At 48.8% G+C, this 20,270-nt stretch overlaps 2 protein-coding genes and 1 long non-coding RNA gene across 7 annotated transcripts in view; 1 reads left to right on the top strand and 2 right to left on the bottom strand.

The window, feature by feature from the left end:
• KLHL11 (kelch like family member 11) overlaps positions 1 to 688 on the bottom strand; it is a 10,716-nt gene extending 10,028 nt beyond the window's left edge. Inside the window, exon 1 of the mRNA XM_020887970.2 lies at positions 85 to 688. Coding sequence (XP_020743629.1) covers positions 85 to 629 — 545 coding nt within the window. The 5' untranslated portion in view covers positions 630 to 688. The remainder of the gene's footprint in view (positions 1 to 84) is intronic.
• On the top strand, positions 486 to 20,270 carry LOC139039131 (uncharacterized). The gene is made up of 2 exons (XR_011492342.1): positions 486 to 681; positions 19,510 to 20,270. It is a non-coding gene; the product is annotated as an uncharacterized lncRNA (long non-coding RNA).
• ACLY (ATP citrate lyase) overlaps positions 2,110 to 20,270 on the bottom strand; it is a 41,889-nt gene continuing 23,728 nt past the window's right edge. For all 5 annotated transcript variants that reach the window (XM_070479496.1, XM_070479497.1, XM_070479494.1 and 2 more), the window contains 13 exons: positions 19,572 to 19,676; positions 18,475 to 18,671; positions 16,325 to 16,406; positions 15,730 to 15,840; positions 10,445 to 10,572; positions 9,811 to 9,904; positions 7,785 to 7,939; positions 6,346 to 6,496; positions 6,003 to 6,146; positions 4,361 to 4,474; positions 3,922 to 4,004; positions 3,588 to 3,664; positions 2,110 to 3,092 (listed from right to left, as the gene is read on the bottom strand). In XM_070479496.1, coding sequence (XP_070335597.1) covers positions 2,998 to 3,092; positions 3,588 to 3,664; positions 3,922 to 4,004; positions 4,361 to 4,474; positions 6,003 to 6,146; positions 6,346 to 6,496; positions 7,785 to 7,939; positions 9,811 to 9,904; positions 10,445 to 10,572; positions 15,730 to 15,840; positions 16,325 to 16,406; positions 18,475 to 18,671; positions 19,572 to 19,676 — 1,536 coding nt within the window. In that variant the 3' untranslated portion in view covers positions 2,110 to 2,997. The remainder of the gene's footprint in view (positions 3,093 to 3,587; positions 3,665 to 3,921; positions 4,005 to 4,360; positions 4,475 to 6,002; positions 6,147 to 6,345; positions 6,497 to 7,784; positions 7,940 to 9,810; positions 9,905 to 10,444; positions 10,573 to 15,729; positions 15,841 to 16,324; positions 16,407 to 18,474; positions 18,672 to 19,571; positions 19,677 to 20,270) is intronic.

Here is a 20,270-nt window from a genome sequence, read left to right as displayed (position 1 = left end):
TTTTCCCGCGCCCTCCCTGGATGCGGCCCGCAGTCGGCGAGCATCTCCACCCCCGCCCTCCGCATCCCGCCTCCGTCCCCCTACCTGTCGGCCAACTCCAGCACCTCGTGCACACTGCCCGTGCTGACGCGGATGCGCCCGGTGTACATGTATTCGATAACGGCTTCCACCGTGTCGGGTTCGGGCCCGGGCTCGGAGCTCCACTTGCGCATCTCCACCCGGCCCGAGCGGGACTCGGAGAACTGACCCGAGAGCAGCGGCGTGAAGTACTCGGTGGCGGCAGCCAGCACCGAGCGGTGGGCCCGGAACTCTCGGCCTCCCGCACCGCCGAAGCACAAGGTGATGTCGCAGAAGAGGCCCTGGCGCCGCTGTTCGTTCTGCCTCCACGACAGCTCCGAGCAGTGAGAGCTGCACTCGAAATCCTCGGCCTCCGGGCCCGGGTCGCCCCCGCTCGCCTCCATTGCAGACAAACCAGGCCCAGGCCCGAAGTCCACCGTGCCGCTACCTCTGACTTCGGCGGCCAGCCCCGCGGAGCCGGCGGCGGCTGTCTCCATGCTCTCCATCTCCAGCACCTGCAGAGACGCAGCCGCGGCCGCCGCTGCCGCCGCCGCCACAGCCGCAGCCGCCATCTTGACGCCGCCGCGCCCGACTCCTCAGTCCCGGAGCGATTCAGCCGTTCTGGTACGACACAGAGGGATTCTGGGAATAAATAGTGGGCGCGGGGCGGAGCCGGCCGCCGCTGGGTCTGCGCACGCGCCGCCGCGCCTGTACTACGGCGTCCCTCTCCGGTAAGGGGCAACTGATGTGCTCCTGTTGTGACTGTCTTCCCTGGAGGCCGCCCATCCACATGCCCATGGGGACGATGGCTCTTTCCTCCTCCTAGAGAGCAGTGTGTTCTTCGTGGTCGTTTTGTGAAACAAAAGCCACCTTAGACCCTCACCCATTAGTGTCTTGAGTGGCACCGTTGGATTTTTCATTTAAAGGTTTAGAATGGCCTTGGAGTAAAAATGGAAAAAGAAAAAAGATTTGAGACTGAGGCCCAGTTAAGTGAATGAGGGTGAGCAAGTAACTTACTGTCTTTGAACTAATTTTTCTTTTAAAAACGGGATACTGTCTTAACTTGGCAGATAGCTGTGAGGGTTAAATGAGGTGTTTAATCTTCAGCTGTTTTTACATAGTGCTTGGTGAGAAGTACTGTTCCATACATACTTGTTTAAAAGATGAATAAAAGCCACTTTGAGGCTTCAGGCAAGGGAGTGACTTAATCAGATGTACCTTTAAAAATCTCTGGTGGGCTGCTAGGATAGTGGGCTGTAAGGAGACAAAAGTAGAACTAGGGGCACTAAGTTAGCAGACCGATATGGACAGATCAGAGAGTTATTTAAAGGATAAATCTACAGGACTTGGCAACCAGAGAAGTGAAGCCAAGGATGCCTTCCAGGTGTTTGGCTTGAGTATCAAGTAAACCTTTGGTTTCCATTCACTGATAAATGGGAGGCACAGTTTCACCAGAGAAGATACTGGGGTTTATTTTGAAGACAGTATCTTTTTAAAATCTATTTATCTGTCTGCACCTGGTGGCATGCTGGATCTTAGCTCCCCGACCAGGGATGGAACCCAGGGCTGCTTGCAGTGAGATTGGGCAGTTCCAAACACCGGACTGCCAGGGGAAATCCCTTGATTCTTTTTTAAGAGATGTACTTTTTTTTAAAAGATCTTATTTGATTGCAAGCTATCTTTGTTGCTGCACTTGGGCCTTCCCTAGTTGCAGCGGGGGCTACTCTTCCTTGCCATGCGTGGGCTTCTTATTGTAGTAGCTTCTCTTGTTGTGGAACACAGGCTCCAGGCACTCAGGCTCAGAAGCTGTGGTTCATAGGCTCTAGAGCGTGGGTTCAGTAGTTGTAGCACATGGGCTTTAGTTGCTCCTCAGCATGTGGTGGAATCTTCCCAGGCCAGGGACTGAACCTGTGTCTCCTGCACTGGCAGGCGGACACTCATCTACTGTACCATCAGCGAAGTCCATGGATGAACATTTTAAAACTGCATGTAGTAAAACTTAGTAAGTACATTTAAAAGGAATGCAGATGAAAATATATGGATGACATGAGATGGTAGGCATTGTTACTATATAGTTTATTTAAACCAAACTATGATAATACAGAGGAAAGACTGAGGTGGCAGCTGCCTGGAATCTTTGTGGATTACAGATGCAAACTGGCTGGAGAAGAGTCAATAACAGACAAAAGTCAGTTGCATAAATACAGAGAACATAAGACACAAGACATTTCACAGCTTTTTGCTTTGCGCTTCCATTTTAAACATATGTATGTTACAAGTTTACATTTTAAATTACCACTTCCCATACTCTAACAATGGCTAAGGATGCAGTGGGTCCCATTCCCCCTGACACAAGCAGACACTGGTCTGCAACAGGGAACATTCCGGGGGGGATACCAAACAAACTCCTAACACACAACATACAAAAAAAGATTCTTAAAAAAAATCAGATTAATACAATGCTCTTCAGGTTATATGAGGAAGAAAAGGGAAAAAATAAGATATTAGGGGTAGGGGTCCTTTAAATGGAAAGTATCTTGAGGTCTTAAAAGTGTCATTCCCTTCCTTCAAGGGAAAAACAATTTTTTTTTAAGCTAATGGAAAAAATAAAGAAAGCAACATTGTAACACCCTCCTGAGGAAGCACACTATCCTGACAGTGCTTAGATGCTTCCATATAATAAATATAGCAGGTAGCAGAGCAAATGTCACAAGTATTGGCTGGGTTCTTATTTCTATGCTTATAAAAAAAAATACTAAGCTTCTTTGTGTAGACTGAATAGTGTTAGCCTGTGGGTGTTGGTCTTCAATGTCTGTACACTGGGGGCTGTTTATACTCCAGGCCCATCCTTTAAGCAAGCTCCAGTGCCAGATGTCTGTGGCTATTTCCCAGGGGAAGAGTTCTCATCATCACTTTATTGTAATAGGGTTCCCGGCTCTGTTACATGCTCATGTGTTCCGGAAGAACATATGAAATATCATCCCATGGGTGACGGTAGAGCCCCTGCTTCAGCCTCTTCTGATCAAGATAGTGTCCTAAAATAGAGCAAACGCATCTTTTTGTTAAGAGCTGCTGAGTGTTCAGTTTTGGTGAGGGAGAGAATATAAGGAAGGGAAATCTTACTAATACACACAAAACATGGGGAAGTACATCTAGATCCATCCCACAGGTAGATGTTTGCATTGGTAAAAGGAACTGTTGGATTTCATTCTGTTTTCCTAGGCTAGCAATCAAACTCATTTCCAAGAAAAAAGGAACAAATATAAAGCGGAAGTTAAAAAAGGAAGAATTAACATCAGTGATCAAGACAATGTGACAGCTCTCTGATAGAAACTGGCCTGGGGAATTCCCTGGTGGTCCAGTGGTTAGGACCCAGATTTGCCCCAGCTTGAGGAACTAAGATCTTGCAAGCTGTGCAGGACAGCCAAAAAAAGAGAAAGAAACTGGCCACATAGGTAATTGGTATACCTGAACCACGGGGTAAAGCAAACAAAAACCGAAACCAAACAGAACTCTTACTACCAACTTACCGATGAAGCCCATACTCCTTCCCAGCACAAAGATGCCGTTGAGGGCTCCAATGTCAATATATTCATCAGCTTCCTCCCTGTAACACACAATTCACTTGTAGTTTTCAAATGGCTCACATGACTGCCCTCCTCCCCACAGACACTATAATTTCTGCCCAGGAATGAGAAGCTAGCTCTCTTTGGACTCTAATTAGTAAAGGGAGGGTGTTCTGGGTGGTAGGCATACAGACAATTCTTAATGCTCTCTAATGAACGTGCACTGCTCTTGGAGTTGGGAGGAATCACCAAGAAAAATCAATAAACGTTAGGAGGAAGAAAATAGCTGCAAGCTCACCGAGTAAAGGACCCGCAGTGTCTAAGCATGTCTACAAATGCGACTCCAATTAAACCATCTACATTCAGGATAAGGTTTGGTTTCTGGGAAGGCAAAAAAAAAAAAAAAAAATTCAATGCATTTTTCATCACTATTCATTTTTGTTCCACATGATGTTCCACTATGACTACTAAAACTACTACTATGAATTCCTGACCGCTATTTAAAAGCCTCCCACCAACACATCCCAGTTAACAGGAGAGACTGTCTTGATTTCTAAGGTCTAGCAGAGGACTCTCGACACTGAGTACGTGTCAAGTTAGTTAAGCAACAGAAACAAAAATCTTTCAGAAAACCAGGTTCGATTTTAGCTGCACAATCAAACTGTGACTTGGCAGTCATTTTCTCCAAGAAATTCACCCAAACTCCTGATTTGGGAATTAGGAACATTTCTTTTTACCTTGGAAGTGGTAATCTTCTCTACTTCCAGTGCGTAGTCGAGCAGGGGGGTGGCAGGGAAGTGCTGTCTGACATAATCTTTGAGGATCTGCACACGCATGTCTGGGTTGTTGATCTAGGAAGTGATCCAAAGTTAGAGGAACCACTCTGACATGGCTGTTGAAAGACCTGTTCCTGGGACTTCCCTGGTTGTCCAGTGGTTAAGACACCACACTTCCACTGCAAGGGGCATGGGTTTGATCCCTGGCGGAGGAACTAAGATCTCACAAGACATAGGACCAAAAAAAAAAAGACGTGTTCTTGCTTGTGGCACAGGTAGACACAGCTGTACGTGTCATATCCACTGCTGTGAGTTTTAAAGTTTCTGATGTCCTCTCATATTTGAGCCTCAAAACCACCTGAGACGTGGAGATGTTGGATAAATTAGCCATGGCTCCTACAGGGTCAAGCAGCAGGGCGCAGGACTTCCCTGGCGGTCCAGTGGTTAGAACTCTGCGCTTTCACTGGCAGGGGCCCAGGTTCAATCCCCCGTTGGGGAACGAAAATCTCAGGCCGAGCAGCACGGCCAAAAACCAAACCAAACAACAAACCAAAAAAACCCCCAAAAGCAGCACGCACCTTCCAATGGAAGTCTGAGGTTCTAGCCACTAGCCACACTGCTCATCAGCAACCTAGTCAAGATGTAACCAAGTTCTACAAAGTTCTTAGTTTTTAACTAAGTAAGCACATGTTGGCAGTGGATCAGCAAAGTACCCCTGAAATTCCAAGAAACCCTCTGGACCTGCAATGAGTGTAGATGAACTCTCGGTTCAGAGACCCACGCTAGGCGGTCCCATCAGCAGGAGAGTGAGACGGACTGGGTGCCAAGTCCCAATACCACAGTGACCTCTTCCCTTGGCCAAGACACACAAGGCCAGGATGGACTCCAGAAAGGAAGGCACACAAAGGCTGGGCATGGCCGCACAGGTGTGACGCGAGCCAGGCAAGGTGCCCTGTGCCGTGCGTGCACCATCTGCCTGGGAGCTGGGGGTGGCTGGCCCATATGGAATGTCCCTCAGCAGAAACCACTGTCTCCGGTTCAGTCTCTGCCATCCAGCCACCTTTGGACTTAGCCTGCACTGGCCCAGCGTGGGGATGCCGGGATGAACGCAGGATCCTCTTGTATTAATCCGAGTCATACACCCCACTTAGGCTAGCAGAGTGACTAACTCCCTGAGGTCTCTGGAGCGGTGGAGCCATGGACCCTGAACTGTCCCTGTGGGGCTCCAAGCAGCTGCCACATCTTCTTTTGTTCCCTTTGATTTCTAGACATGACTCAGACCCAGGAGCCACTGAGATTTTTGGAGTTGTTACCCCAGTCCGCAGCGTTATCTCGTGACCGATGTGTCCCCTTAACCCTGACCTTAGTCCTTTCTCCTCTAAGAGTCACCTGGGAAGCTAAAGCTACCAAGGTCCCAGTTCATCACATTTTCACCCCACAACTGAACATGACAGAAGCTGTTCATGGGCAATCTATTTTATAATGGGAAAGAGAGCTGCTCAGTGTTGGCGTCTGTCAGCAAAGCTTTGCCTGCTGGGAGCCGAGAGCCCAGCTGTGCCCCACACCCTGTTGACCCAGTGCCTAAAGGAGAAGGACAACTCACCGACTTCACTCGGTGACCAATGCCCATGATAAGCTTTCCTTCCTTCTTCATCTTGTTCACAAACTCCATAGGGATGATGCCGCTGTCAAAGGCCTTGCTGAACATCTTGGCTGCTGCATCCAGGGCACCCCCAAACCGGTCGCCCTGTGGGGAGGAGCCAGCCCATGTCACCCCAAGCTGTCAGTCTCCTTCGGCTTCTCAGGCTGATCCAGGGTTCCTCTCAAGGGCCCCCGGCACGGGGTCTCACACTCCACAGCTCCCTCTAGGACTGCAATGCAGCCAAGTGGCATGATGCCAAAGGTGGGTGTCCCCGCTGTTCACCTCCTAGGATGACAATACTCACGATGGTGAGCAGTCCCGAGGTGAGGCTGGAGACCAGGTCCTTGCCTGCCCGAGCACAGATGATGGTGTTATGAGCCCCAGAGACGGCAGGCCCATGATCAGCCGTCACCATCAGGCACATCTCAATGAACTGGCAGGAGTACTTGGGCAACCTGGAGGAGGGCAAGGACAGGGGAGGGGACATGAGAGCTGGAACAAAGGTGAGGGGCTGAAGAGGAGAGACACTGACAAGGCCATGGTCCTCCTGCTTCCCATCTCCTTGAACAAGTCACTCAAACTCTAGAAGGGCAACAAGCCCCCAATCCAGGTCTAACACTATCTTACAACTCCAAGGCAGAACTTTTGGATCCCTGAGTGGCTCTGGATGTTGCTGATATCAAATACTGCTTTTAAAATTGAGCTCAGCAAGCAGGGCTTGAAACCTCTTCTTTAGGCAGTTTTTTTCAGCTGAGCTGCTGCGATAGGATGTGACCTGTGTTTGCAGTTACTATTCTCCACGTGCCAGGCAGAGAGGAAGTGAAGGCCCTGGTCCCTTTCAGAGTGCACAGTGATCAACCTCCCACTGATGGTTAAGAACAAAGTTTGGGGAGTTCCTTGGTGGTCCAGTGGTTAGGACTCCACATTTTCACTGTTTGGGCAGGTTCCATCCCAGGTTGGGGAATTAAGATCCCGCAAAGTGTGTAGCACAATAAAAAAAACAAAAAGAAAACCAACAAAATAAACAAAATCCCCCCAAAGTCTGGAGCTGTGGGCACACAAGAGCACATACAGTGAGGCCTGTCGAGTGTTACAAGCCTTGAACTTTTCCGAGGAAGAGCTCAAGGCAGGACCCAGACCCATCTCTCGGAGGTGAGAGCAGGACACACACCAAAATTTCCAACTGGCTTTCTGCCCAGGACCACTCCAAGGCAGATCTCTGTGACCACGTACTCATCGGCCTCCTTGCCCAGCTGTCGGTCCCATGGGAGGGCTGAGCTTGGGAGTTGCAGAGAAAACCGATTTATCCCCCCATGTAAGCGAATGAGACACAAATTCAGAGGACACACAAGGTACTTTCTGCCTGCTGAGCAACTCCACCGGGCCTTTAAGCCTCTTTAAGCCATTAGATGCATCCAGACCTTCTGTGCTTAACCCTGACCTTTCTCTCAACAGGTCTACATTCAACTCTGGCCCATTTCTTTAAAAGTTCCCAAGGGAAAGATCCTTGATCCAAGATCCTTGATGAGGTCACTGCTTTCTCCTTCTCTTGGTTCAGGCTGGCCTTTCCATCCCTTGAAGATTAGGAACAACCTGTATTGCTTTCCTCTGACCTTTCCATTGATCTGTGGCCAGAAAGCTTGGCCCTGGATGTGTTCCCCAAAGCTGCCCACTCCCTTGGCAAGGGAGGAAAATGAACACTGAATCATAAGGCCCTACCTTCTTCTGCCCTCCACGCCTCACCTTTTCTGGAACCAGAGGAGGCCGAGGACCCCGCCAATGCCCATCTCCTCCTTGAAGACCTCCGTGATGGGCATGCCTGCGTAGATGAGCTCCTGTCCTCGCTCATCACAGATGCTGGTCATGAACGAGGCAGGTTTGCGGATCAAGCCCAGCTCCTGAGCAGAGATGGGGGCAGAGACAAGCAGGGATGTGGTGTTTGGAGATTCTCCCAGAATGTCTCCACTGTCTGTGCCTGGAACCAGTGTCCCAGGTCTTAAATACTGGCAGCCAAGCAACAACTCTCAAAGTCCTCCCGAGAAGGAAGCGCAAAGCCCTTTGATTAGATCACTTGGGGCAAGAAAATAGGAGCAATCACTCCATGACACCCGCTCAGCCTGGGCTGTTCCTTGTCTTTACTGAATGTTTGTGGACTCAGGCAGGACACTTAGCTGTTGGCATCCAGAGGTTCCTTTTGACCTCACAACAGAGTAACCAGCCCCAGGTCACCTGGCTAAGAAATAGAAGAATGACTCCAAAGGGACAATTTTTAATACTCAACACACAGCTCCCACTCCTCCAGCAAAGTGTAATTAGGCACATGTGGCTGGGGAAGTGGGAGAAGTCCCTCAACACATCCTTTTCCAAGGGGAGGGCACTGAGATCCTGAATCTTCTGTTTTCAGAGTTGGGGCACAAGGTGGGGTAGCATCAGCTAACTCTGTCCAAGCCCATTTCTTTAGTTATCCCTTCTGAACTTAAGAAATGCCTTTAATTATATTTTAATTACAGAAGCAACAGGAATACACTGTCCTTTGAAGAAATCTACACTAGAATAGATAAAGTCATGTTGCCTTTGACCTCCACCCCACCCACCCTGGTTTTCTGATTTTGTGTCTGTTAGTTTAGTGAACATTTTTCTGGACCTTTCTTTCTCTGATTTTATTTACACACATAGACACATGGAGAACAGGTGTCATTTTGCATTCCTACATTTTTCATACTCATAATAGAAACACTGTTCTACAATGTGCTATTTACTCAATGAATCTGAGCGCTATGCATGTCAGCATATACCTAGATCTAATTTATTCCTTTTAATTGCTGTAGAGTATCCCCTCATGATAATCCCACATGTCGGCCATTCCTCCACCAATGACCATCAGCTCAAAAAATATTCTTGAACATGTGTATATGTAAGCATTTCCTTCAAGGAGCTTTCCAGACAAGGAATTGCTGAGTCATACGATATGAGCACTGTTACACTGGATTGTTGACATTACCCAAGTGCCTTTCAGAGAGGTTATGCCAACGCTACTCCCACCACCAACGAATCAATGTACCAGCCTCATCATGTGTGCTAAGTGGCTTCAGTCGTGTTCAACTCTTTGCGACCCTACGGACTGTAGCCCGCCAGGTTCCTCTTTCCATGGGATTCTCCAGGCAAGAACACTGGAGTGGGTTGCGATGCCCTCCTCCAGGGGATCTTCCTGACTCAGGAATTGAACCCATGTCGCCTGTGGCTCCTGCATTGCAGGCGGATTCTTTACCGCTGAGCCACCGTGGAAGCCCCTCCAGCCTCCTCAAACCCATACAAACAATATATCAGAGAATTTTTTTTTTTTTTTTGGTTTTTGCTGACCTGTAGGAGATAACTGGTATCGCAGTTTCTACTTTGGTTTCTTTTATAAGGAGTGAAGCTGGGCATCTCTTCACGTTGAAAGAACATCTCCTACCCATTGTTCTAATGGGTTACTGGTCTTTTAAAAATGCATTTTTAAGAAATCTTGTAGATAAGAGAATCCGCTGTATATCTATGTCCCTGGCTTAGACAAGTAGCCTGAAATCTCTGAGCAGGTGCAGATGGCTCTAGATGACATTGTCTGCTCCCAGCCCCCCGTTTCCAGGTCAGGCCATACCACTGTGGGAGATACACACTGGCCTTGCCCTCCGAGGCCGTGCATGTTTCTCTGGCTGGTCAGAAGGGGCCAGCTCACAAACTCCAGCATACCTCGGCCACACACATGGTCAGGGACACGCGGGGCACCTACCCGGGCCCAAGAGTAGTCCATGGGTACCGTGGGGGGTGGCACCTCCTGAGCAGGTACAATGACTCCTCTGGCCACGAGATCCTCGTACACGGACCTGGGAGGCAGGGGAAGCGAAAGAGAACAGACATCCACGTGGATTTCATTCTTCTGGGCTCTTCTAGGGCATCTCTCAAATGCTCTTCCATCTAACCCCAGTTTCCCAGCCCCGTATCCCCCCGCCCTGTCAGCAGCTTACCCTTACCAGGTGGATTCCCAAGAACTAAATGAAAACAGGTTCTAGCCAAGACCCACCCCACTGCCTCTGGACGGGACCTTAGAGAAGGCTGAGCCTGGAGGCCAAGGAAGGCCAGAGGGGAGGAATGGGAAGAAACAACAGCTTATGGAATGGATGAATGTTCCTACACTTGTCTCTCATTCATGGCCCACCAAGTAGGTAGGCTCAGAAACTGAATGTTTTAACCCCAGTCTGAACAGCCTGTAACTGCTGCTTTTAGAATAGAAAAAAGGAAAGCCAAAAAGGAAAGATTCTGGACCATCCGAAGAGCTGCCTTAGACACCTGAGAGAGACCAGGCATATCGGACACCTGTATTTAGGCGAGGCTGCTGTGGTGCCACCCTCCCCACGTCCACTTACTGGATGATTTCTCCAAGCTCATCGAAGCTCCGGGGTACAAACACTCCGGCCTCCTTCAAGGCCTGGTTCTTGGCAACTGCAGTTTCGGAAGCCTGGTTGGCACAAGCTCCAGCGTGGCCAAACTGGACCTGGAATGCAAAGGAGAACGCCTTTAGCAGGACAGTCAACCCCCTAAGAGAGAGAAGGCCCCTGAGGATGTTGGCACTGATTATAGGCCAGATCCCACTCAACGCTCTATGTCAGCAGTCCCCAACCTTTCTGGCACCAGGGGCCAGGTTCGTGGAAGACAATCTTCTCACAGACCGGGGTGGGGGTGTGTGTGTGTGTGATAGTCTCGGGATGATTCAAGCACATTACATTTACTGTGCATTTTATTTCTATTATTACATCAGCTCCACCTCAGCTCATCAGACATCAGATCCTGGAGGCTGGGGACCCTTGCTCTACGTGAATCACTTCAGGCCCCCAGAAGGCTCACTCAATAGGTGCGATGGCTGACTCTCAGGCACAGATGAGAATCTGAGGCACTGAGACGTTCCAGAGCTTACTCAGGGTCACACACCTGGGGCACCGGAGCCAGGATATGAGCCTGGTGCCCAACTCCCCTAACACCTTCCTCTGGCTTCCCATGGGGGCACTTACTGGGCAGGGATGGAGATGAGGAGACAGAATAGCAGTCAGTTTGGGGCAACTGTGAGAAGTTACAAACTGCCAAGCTTAGCTACGCGGAGCTCATAGGTGTGATCTGACTGTCCTGCGCATACTTTGTATGAAGTATGTACCCTTACTAAACAAAACAGAACCCCAGAAGATTTCCTGCAAAAATCCAAATTTCCACTTTTTTTTTAAAAAAAAAAAAGCCACATTTTGCACCATTTGGCCTCTATTCCCACATAGCAACAATCACAGGGAGCTAATCAGCTATTGCCCCCTTCCACCTCAGCATGAACTAAGATTAAACTATAAACCCAATGGAATATGGGGTAGGGGACTGGTTATGGGGAGAGAGAAGGAAGAAAAAATCAATCAGAAGAGCTACGTGGTAACTGTATCTTTGATTAAGCAACAAGGAAAAGAGATTAACTTAATGAAATGTGGTACAAAACTCTCATCAGGGCGGGTGTGAGAGTACCTTCCCTGGTAACTAACACTTCATATGCACGCGCCTGCTTAGTCGCTCAGTCATGTTGCACTCGGACTCTTGCGACCCCATAGACTGTAGCCCGCCAGGCTCCTCTGTCCATGGGACTCTCCAGGAGAGAATACTGGCATGGGTTGCCGTTTCCTTCTCCAGGGGATCTTCCCAACCCAGGGATCGAACCCAAGTGTCCTGCATTGCAGTCAGACTCTTTAAACACCAAGCTACAAGGGAAGTCCAAAATAACACTGCATCCAGGCACTTATCTAAAAGCTTTACAAATGTCATTATTCAGTACCTACAACTGTTTCCTCTTAACAAGGAAGAGGAAGCAAAGAGCGAGAGTAACTTGCCAAGGTCACACAGGTGGCATGTGGCAGCATTTAAACCAGACAATGAATGTGGCCTCTCACTGTAGTCCTCACTCCGACATATAACAAAAGGGGGCTGAAATGGGTTTTAAGTTTTGTTTTTTTATCATTACTTTACTTATTTTTGGCTGTGCTGCATGGCATGTGGGTCTTAGTTCCCTGACCAGGGATCAAACCCACAGCCCCTGCATTGGAAGTGCAAAGTCTTAACCACTGGGACTACCAGGGAAGTCCCAGAGCTGAAGTGTTAAAAAGGTAAACCAGAACCACTCTCTGGTTAGCAAGGCTTGAAAACACATGCTTCAAAGCAAGTTCCCAGGGCCTTCTGTACAGAACTTAATCTGCATGGGTAGATGGAGTGCAAAGGAAAAAGAGACTGTGCATTCATATAAACTCAACAAACACTGGACTTCCAGAGGTTAAGCAAGTTTAACTCAGATTTCTCAGAGCTAAAGCTTTTAAAAGGGAGATAATGAAATCTGAGTATGTTCAGAATTTATAGAAGCTTCCTTTTCATTGGTTTTTGTTTTGTTTTGAGGACCATCACTACAGGACTCTGATGGCTCAGCAGTTAAGAATCCGCCTGCAACGCAGGAGACCCGGGTTCAATCCCTGGATCGGAAAGATCCCCTGGAGGAGGGCATAGCAACCCACTCCAGTATTCTTGCCTGGAGAATCCCATGGACAGAGGAGCCTGGCAGGCTACAGTCCATGGGGTCACACAGAGTCAGACATGACTGAGTGAATAGGCGGCAGCAGCAGCAGCTATAGGACCAGCGTTTGGGACATTGCCATCTTACCACTGTCCTCTTATTTCTACTCCCGGTTTGTTTGTTTTTTTAATATAACTGTTACGTTTTAATTTATTTTTGGCTGCCCTGGGTCTTGTGTTGCTTTGTGCGGGCTTTCTCTACCTGTGGCAAGTGGGGCTACTCTCTGGTTGAGATGCGCAGGCTTCTCATTGCCACGGCTTCTCTTTTGAGGAGCACGGGCTCTAGAGCACAGGCTCAGCATCTGTGACTTCGTTGCTCTGCAACATGAGGAATCTTTCCTGATCAGGGATCGAACTCGTGTGCGCTGCATTGGCAGGCGGATTCCTATCCACTGTACCACCAGGGAAGTCCCACCTTCCACTTCTCAGTTCCATTTTCCCGAGGCACGGAACCAAGGATATTGTGCTATGTACCCATCTCACCTCCTCTATGGAGCAGAGAGCTCTGCAAGGTCATGAGACCTGCTCAAGAAATCAAAAAACACTTATTAGCTGGACCATCATGGTACTACTCTATGTCCGTGTATTCTTGAAACTACATAAAGAAAGTTTTTTTAAAAAATGAATAAAAAGCAAAAACAAAACACCTTGAGGGCTTCCCAGGGGGCTCAGGGGTAAAGAATCCACCTGTCATTGCAGGAGACATGGGTTCCATTCCTGATCCGAGAAGATCCCACATGCCGAGGAGCAACCAAGTCACAACTATTAAGCCTATGTTCTAGAGCCCAGGAAACACCACTACTGAGCTCACATGCTGCAACTACTGAAGCCCTTGCACCCTCAAGCCTGTGCTCCGCAACAAGAGAAGCCACCGCAACGAGAAGCCCACACACCGCAACTAGAGAAAAAGCCCATTCAGTAATGAAGACCCAGCACAGCCAAAAATAAATATTCTTAACCCCCTCCCCACAAAAAAGCAAAATACTTCAAGGACCTGCCCTACTCGGGGTGAGGATGAGCACCTGTCCAGAAACAAATGAGCAGGGTCCTCCTCCTTTTGGAGGGGTCCTTGGCAGACTGGGGGCTGCTGCAAAGCAGAGCTGGTTAAGAGAAAGCCTGGAGGGGTGGGAGGAACTATATTCAGCTGTTGTAGTGGAACAGAGAGCAGCCATGAAGAAACAGACTAAGGAACGGCTTCATGGAACAGGTGTGTTGAAGACTGGAAACCAGTATCTGCTAAGACTTGTATGTGTCACACCTGTACAATTACCTTCCTATCTAAGCCACACAGCAATCCCGAATCACCTCCCCACCCCCTCTTTTTTATGGCTGCATCAGGCAGCATGTGGGATCTTAGTTCCCCGACCAGGTATCAAACCTATCGCCCCCTGCAGTGGAAGTATGGAGTCTTAGCCATTGGGCCGGCAGGGAAGTCCCTCAGAATCATCATCATCTCCTTTCTACAGCTCAGGAAAATGAGGTACAGAGAGGCAAAACAACTCGCCCCAGTCATACAGATCCATCAGGAGCTAACTCTAAGGCCTGTGGAAGTGGAGCTCAGCCCTGGAGGATGGCCAGGATCCATGACCCACTCCCTCCCCTTTCACTTATTTGGAAAAAAGATACACACACGTACAGTTCACAGTTAAACAAACTAGATCCTATGGTAAGCATTTGCCACATCTTGCACGTTCTTAGCACTGGAGAAGGAAATGGCAACCCACTCCAGTGTTCTTGCCTGGAGAATCCCAGGGACGGGGGAGCCTGGTGGGCTGCCGTCTATGGGGTTGCACAGAGTCGGACACGACTGAAGTGACTTAGCAGCAGCAGCAGCAGCAGCAACACGTTCTTAGATCCCACATGACTTGACCCCTTTCTACATCGACATCTCAAGATCCACCTTGTTCTTCTCCTGCTCGGTTTTCTATGACCTGGTCGTGACGTGAGGACACAACAAGGTCCCCTCCCAGCCAGTGTTTAGGCTACTTCCATGTCTTGCCATCACCACATGGCAGCAAGTATCCTCCGGGTACACATACTTCTAAACATTTCTGCACACACATCCACCAAGTAAATTAGCAGAAATGGAGCTGCTAGTTCACAGGAGAGGTACATTTTACAACCAGACAAATAGTGCTATTTGGAGGTAACAGGAATCTGAAGGAGAAAGGCAGTCAACCTAAGGGAAAGGATAGTGTGACAGGCTCACTGGAAGGAAGAACCGAGGGTGGCCACACCTCACACATGTGGGATCTTAGTTCCCCATCTAAGGATGGAACCTGTGTCTCCTGCAGTGGTAGCGTAGATTCTGAAACACTGGACCACCAGGGAAGTCCAAGGACTGAGAGTTTAAGTGTAGGAATTATCGCTGCTGCAGGAAGCCTTAATGGCTAATTTTTATTTTATATACACACAGCAGAGGTCAAGGTCTGACACTCAGCTACTGACGAACTTTCCTGGCTTCATCATTAGCCGGTGGGCCTTCTTTAAGACAGAGGATTCTCTAAGCTGGACTCCAGGGGCTGAGGTCTGGCCAGTCCCACCCAGCAGGAGTGGAACAGCTCAGAGCGTTTCTATCTAACATGCACTACAGGCTGGACTTCTGCTCCCAGGCACTTTCATATGTATCAGGTCATGCTAACACATCCAGAGGTTTTCCTCTACAATTCCTCCCCACACAGGACTTCCCACCAGCCCCTCACCAGCTCTGAGCCTAGGTTATATCCTCTCCCTCCCTGGCCCCCATCCCACTCAGTGAAATTCCTCATCCCTTAAGGAGCAGTTCATCTTCTCTAGACACCATCTCAACCAATCCAGGCAGGACGTTACTCGTACTCTGAAAAGGGACTTGAAGCCTTGCTCTGGCCTCAATCTGGGGATGAATTTGTCTCTTGCAACTGGACTTTAGCTTCCAGAGAGAAGGGGCCCAGCTGGCACTTGTGGTAACCAAGTGGGTAACGAATGCTTATTGATGGAACTTGCCGCTTCCTAAGATGCCCACATGGTTTCCCAGAGATGCCCTCCTTTGGGCCCCCCGCCCAGCAGGGACCAGTCCCGGCCATACCTCAGAGGAGAACATGGTGGCACAGGTCCCGATGCACCAGCAGACCACAGGCTTGGTGATGCGGCCCTCCTTGATGCCCCGGCAGATCTTATACTCCTCCGTGCCCCCTATCTGCCAGGCAACAAGAAAAAGCCCCCCGAGTCAGTGGAACCCATTGTGAGTTGCTCCAAGAGCAGCAATGCAGCAGGAAAATCTGTCCTGAGTCAGGCAGGAGCCTGGGTCATCAGGTGTCTGGAGTTCCAACTTGAAGATGAGGGAACAGGGGCTTTGGTCTAAAAACAGCCTGGAAGATGGAGATGAGAGATGCAACAAAGTATTTTCAAAGGATGATGGGTATCCTCGGAGAGTTCCTAGAACTCCCCCTTCCTGATCTAAGGGTATGAGATAATTGAGGACCAGATCTGATCAGGGGCACACGTCAAAGAGGTTCTTTGACTCCAGCTATCCACTCTACCCACCAGGGACAGACTGGGGCCAGCCAGGGCCTGTCACTTTCAGTTTTATACATAAACAAAATGCATGACTTTCTTAAAAACCAAAACACCATGACTTTTAGAAAAAGAAAAAAAATTTTAACAAAACAAAACAAACTTACCTCTCCGAGAACCACAATCATTTTGACTCCTGGAGTGTCCTGATAACGTAAGACATGATCCATAAACGTTGAGCCGGGGTACCTGGTGAGAGCAGGAGATGCAGTGAGGTGAGGTGCGAGAACAGGTGTGGGAAACACACGTGTACTAAGAACACTGGAGTTTTTTGTGGGTGTGGATGCTCAGTGAGGGTCCGGAGATGCCTCAGGAATAATGGGGAAGGGGAGGTGGTAAATGGAACACAAGGGAAGGGAAGGAAGAGGAACTAATAAGCCCAGGGAAGTTCATACGGCAGGAAGAGACACCTGGAGGGTGCACGTGGCTGGTGATTTTAAAATATGTCCACAGGGATGTCCCTGGCGGCCTAGTAGTTAAGACTCTCTGCTTCCACTTCAGGGAACACAGACTTGATCCCTGGTTGAGGAGCTAAGATTCCACATGCTTCTCAGCAGGACCAAAATAAATAAATAAATAAATAAATAGAATATGTCCATAAGTTCCTTTAAAAAGGTGGAAACTCAAGCCTCTTTTCCTGAATTTGGGTCGTTCAACACTCTCCCCTGACTAGCTCATTTTGGGGGAAGGCAGCCAAGAGCAGTGGCTGGGGGAAGGACTCTCAGACATCAGGGCAGAGGCCCACCCGCTAGCCACCTGTAGCCTGCCCACATCTGACCACCTCAAGAGACCTCCCCTGCACCTGCCAGAACCTCCCAACCAAGCTCTGGATCCTAAATCACAGGAACCATGAGGATACACGTTTATCACTGCAGTCACTTTGTTTTGGGGTGATTTTTAAGAAACACAGCAATAGATGATGAATGCCGCGTGCCAAGGTGCATCCCAGGCTATTGCTAAAAGGTCTATGTACAGGCCGAAATATTTTAATTTTCTACTGTCACATGAGTTTGCAGAAGGACTTAAAGCCAAGTAGGCTTCAGATCTCCAAGGTCCTTTTGATATACTCAGGAGCATTTAAATACCAAGAGGACAGTATAACTGGCAGCACCGCCCAGACTCGTCAACTTGGAGCCTTCTGTCAGGGAGCACCAGGGGACTAGGGGTCCTAGGACCATCTCCCCAGAGACTTCAGCAAAAGTCCCTTCTCACTCAGGTGTTCCATTCGGAATGATCTGGGAGGGCCAGCAGGGTTGACAAGGTGGCTCAGTCTTAACAGCTTTTGGTTTCTAGGCCGAACAATAGCAGCAGTAATGACAGGACAGTAAACAGTAACAGCAAACATTTATCATGGCAGCAAGTACCAGGAATTGCTCTAAGACATTACTCAACTGATGATCTACTATTGTTCCTACTAACAAAAAATAATAAGAACATGATTTGCAACATAGTAAGAAATATATATACACGTCTCTGCTCCCAGTTCCTGGCACAGAGCTCTGAAAACCCTCGCTATCTGAGTGACAGGGGTACTAACAGCATCTTTTGTTCTAATATTTGGTCTTTGGCACTGGTTCTGACCCAGCACGCATAAAACCTTTGTCATTTCCTGAGTCACGGGGGTGGAAAGCAGTGTGTTTTGTTTTCATGAGGCAACTCTTAGCAGGCTGGTACAATGTGTTCAACGGAGAAGGCACAGAAGCTCCATGCACTCTCCACGCCATGACCCATCGCCCTCTTCCACCTCGTTGCTCCTTAGTTACATACTTTTGTAATAACCCGGGAAGCCTGTGAGTAAATTTTTCCTGAGCTCTGCAAGCCCTTCTAGCAAATTATTAAACCTGAGGAGGCAGTCAGAGGACCACCCTTCCCCCTCCCCACCCCCCAGTGATTTATAGCCAGTGCTCAGAAGTACCAGAGGCTGGGGTTTGCAGAGTCCTAGAGGACCAAGCCCCGAACCTGTGGGACCTGATGCTATGATGCTATTTCCAGATAGACAATGTCAGAATTTAATTGAACTGTAGGACCCTGAGTGGGGTCCAACTCTTTGTGACCCCATGGACTGTAGCCTGCCAGGTTCCTCTGTCTATGGAATTCTCCAGGTGAGAATACTGGAGTGGATATCCATTCTCTTTTCCAGGGGAGCTTCCCAAACCAGAGATCGAACCTGGGTCTCTGGCATTGCAGGCAGATTCTTTACCATTTGAGCAACCATTGGCTATATCCCAATACAAAATAAAAAGTTAAAAAAGATCACCTGTCCCCACCAATGGCCACACCCTCGTAGACGCCATCCGTGGTTCGAGAGATGATATTGTTGAGCTCGTTGGACATGCCGCCCGAACGTGAGACGTAGGCCACGCTGCCTGGGCGGTACAGCTTGGAGGCCAGGATGTTGTCCAGCATCCCGCCGGTGTTCCCGATCTTAAAGCACCCGGGCTTGATGCCACCAACCTGCCGGGGTGGAAACTTCAGTCAGGCAGGAGGGCAGGCTGAGTGACCACAGAGCTCTGCCGAGTCACAGAGCCCAGGATCGCCCACCCAGCCCACCCTGACCGGCACCTGCACATGTGGTTTCCTGCTGAGGAAGATTCTTCTCCCCCTCAAGAGACATTACCCAGAAAAAAGGAGCCATGTGTATACAACGTGGCTTATAACTGCATATTCAGATGGGCACACTCAGGGTTAGGTAGCCTCTTTTGCTCCCAAAGGACAACATCATCCAATAAAGGTGTCTGATGCAAGCGAGTACTCTGTTCAAGATCACCCTCCACCTCTGAGACAAAAGGTCCCTGGCTTAGCTCAAAAATCTTAGCTTCAACCAAATTTTCAGTGTAACAACTAAGTAAAAACAAACAACAACAAAAAACATTCACAGGGCCATTTTTTGCTACAAGAAAAAGCTATGTGTCAAGAATAAGGCCCTTAGGTAGATTTCTCTTTGGTTCACAGTTGCAGGAATGAATAATCAGAGACCATGCTATGGTTGTATGAGGATGGACAAACACTTAAAACAAAAAAAGCTTGTTAGTCCCTTGAAACTATAAAGGGGATCTGGTCTGGGGAGACAGCCTTTTAAAAAATTAACTGGAAATGGACAGGGAATTCCCTGGTGGTCCAGTGGTTAGGACACAGTGCTTCCACTGCTGGGGCCTGGTTATGATCGCTTTTTGGGGAAGTAGGCTCCCGCAAGCTGCAGGGAGCAGTCAAAACAAACAAGAAAACAAACAAACAAAAACTGGAATGGACAGACTGACTTTCAGCAGATACTCTCTCAATCTTTTCAAACTAGATGGGAGACAGAAGAGTCAACGATGAGCTTTCTGAGAGCCTGGAAGCAGAAGGGACCCTCACAGTGGCAGGTCCAATGATGGTCACTCCCTTCTGCTCCGCCTTCTTGATCAGCTTCCTCGTGAGGGCCTCAGGGATGCCTTCGGCTATGATGGCGATGGTCCGGATCTAGAGTACGAGGGACAGTTATTGTTCCACCACGTGAGACGACGAGGCAGCAACCTTTCATGAACCCACCTCCCAGACCCCTCCCAGGAATAAACATGACAATATGCACCTCCTTCTTCCCGCTAGCATCTGGTCATCCAACCCTCCCCCAGAAGAGAGGCACCTGAAACTGCTCTCCATTGGTTACCATCACAGTGAGTCCGTAACCAAGCAGAAGCAAATGTTCCAGAAAACTTGCTGTAGTCAAAGCTGTTATATTCTCGCCCATCCAAAAACTGACATGACTCAGCCCCACCTGTCCAGGTGCCTGATTATAAATCAGCTATAGGAATAAGCTGTATGACAGAAACAGGCTGTTTCCACACTTGGACCAGAGAGTAGGCTAAGGGAAAAGCCAGAGCAGGTGGGGTTGAGTGAGAAAGATCCCACACAAATCTTTTCTATAAAGGGTAAGACAGTGTTTGAGGGTTTCTTGGTCATATGGTATCTGGGGATAACTAGTACATTTTGCCTTCAAAGCATAAAAGCTGCCATGGACAATGTGTAAATGAATGAGCTTGTCTGTATTCCAATAAAACTTCATTTACAACAACA

This window comes from Odocoileus virginianus, chromosome 17 (assembly GCF_023699985.2).
Source record: "Odocoileus virginianus isolate 20LAN1187 ecotype Illinois chromosome 17, Ovbor_1.2, whole genome shotgun sequence".
Lineage (NCBI taxonomy): Eukaryota > Metazoa > Chordata > Mammalia > Artiodactyla > Cervidae > Odocoileus > Odocoileus virginianus.
The sequence above is the reverse complement of the archived record's forward strand: the minus strand, read 5'-3'. Positions and strand labels throughout refer to the sequence as shown.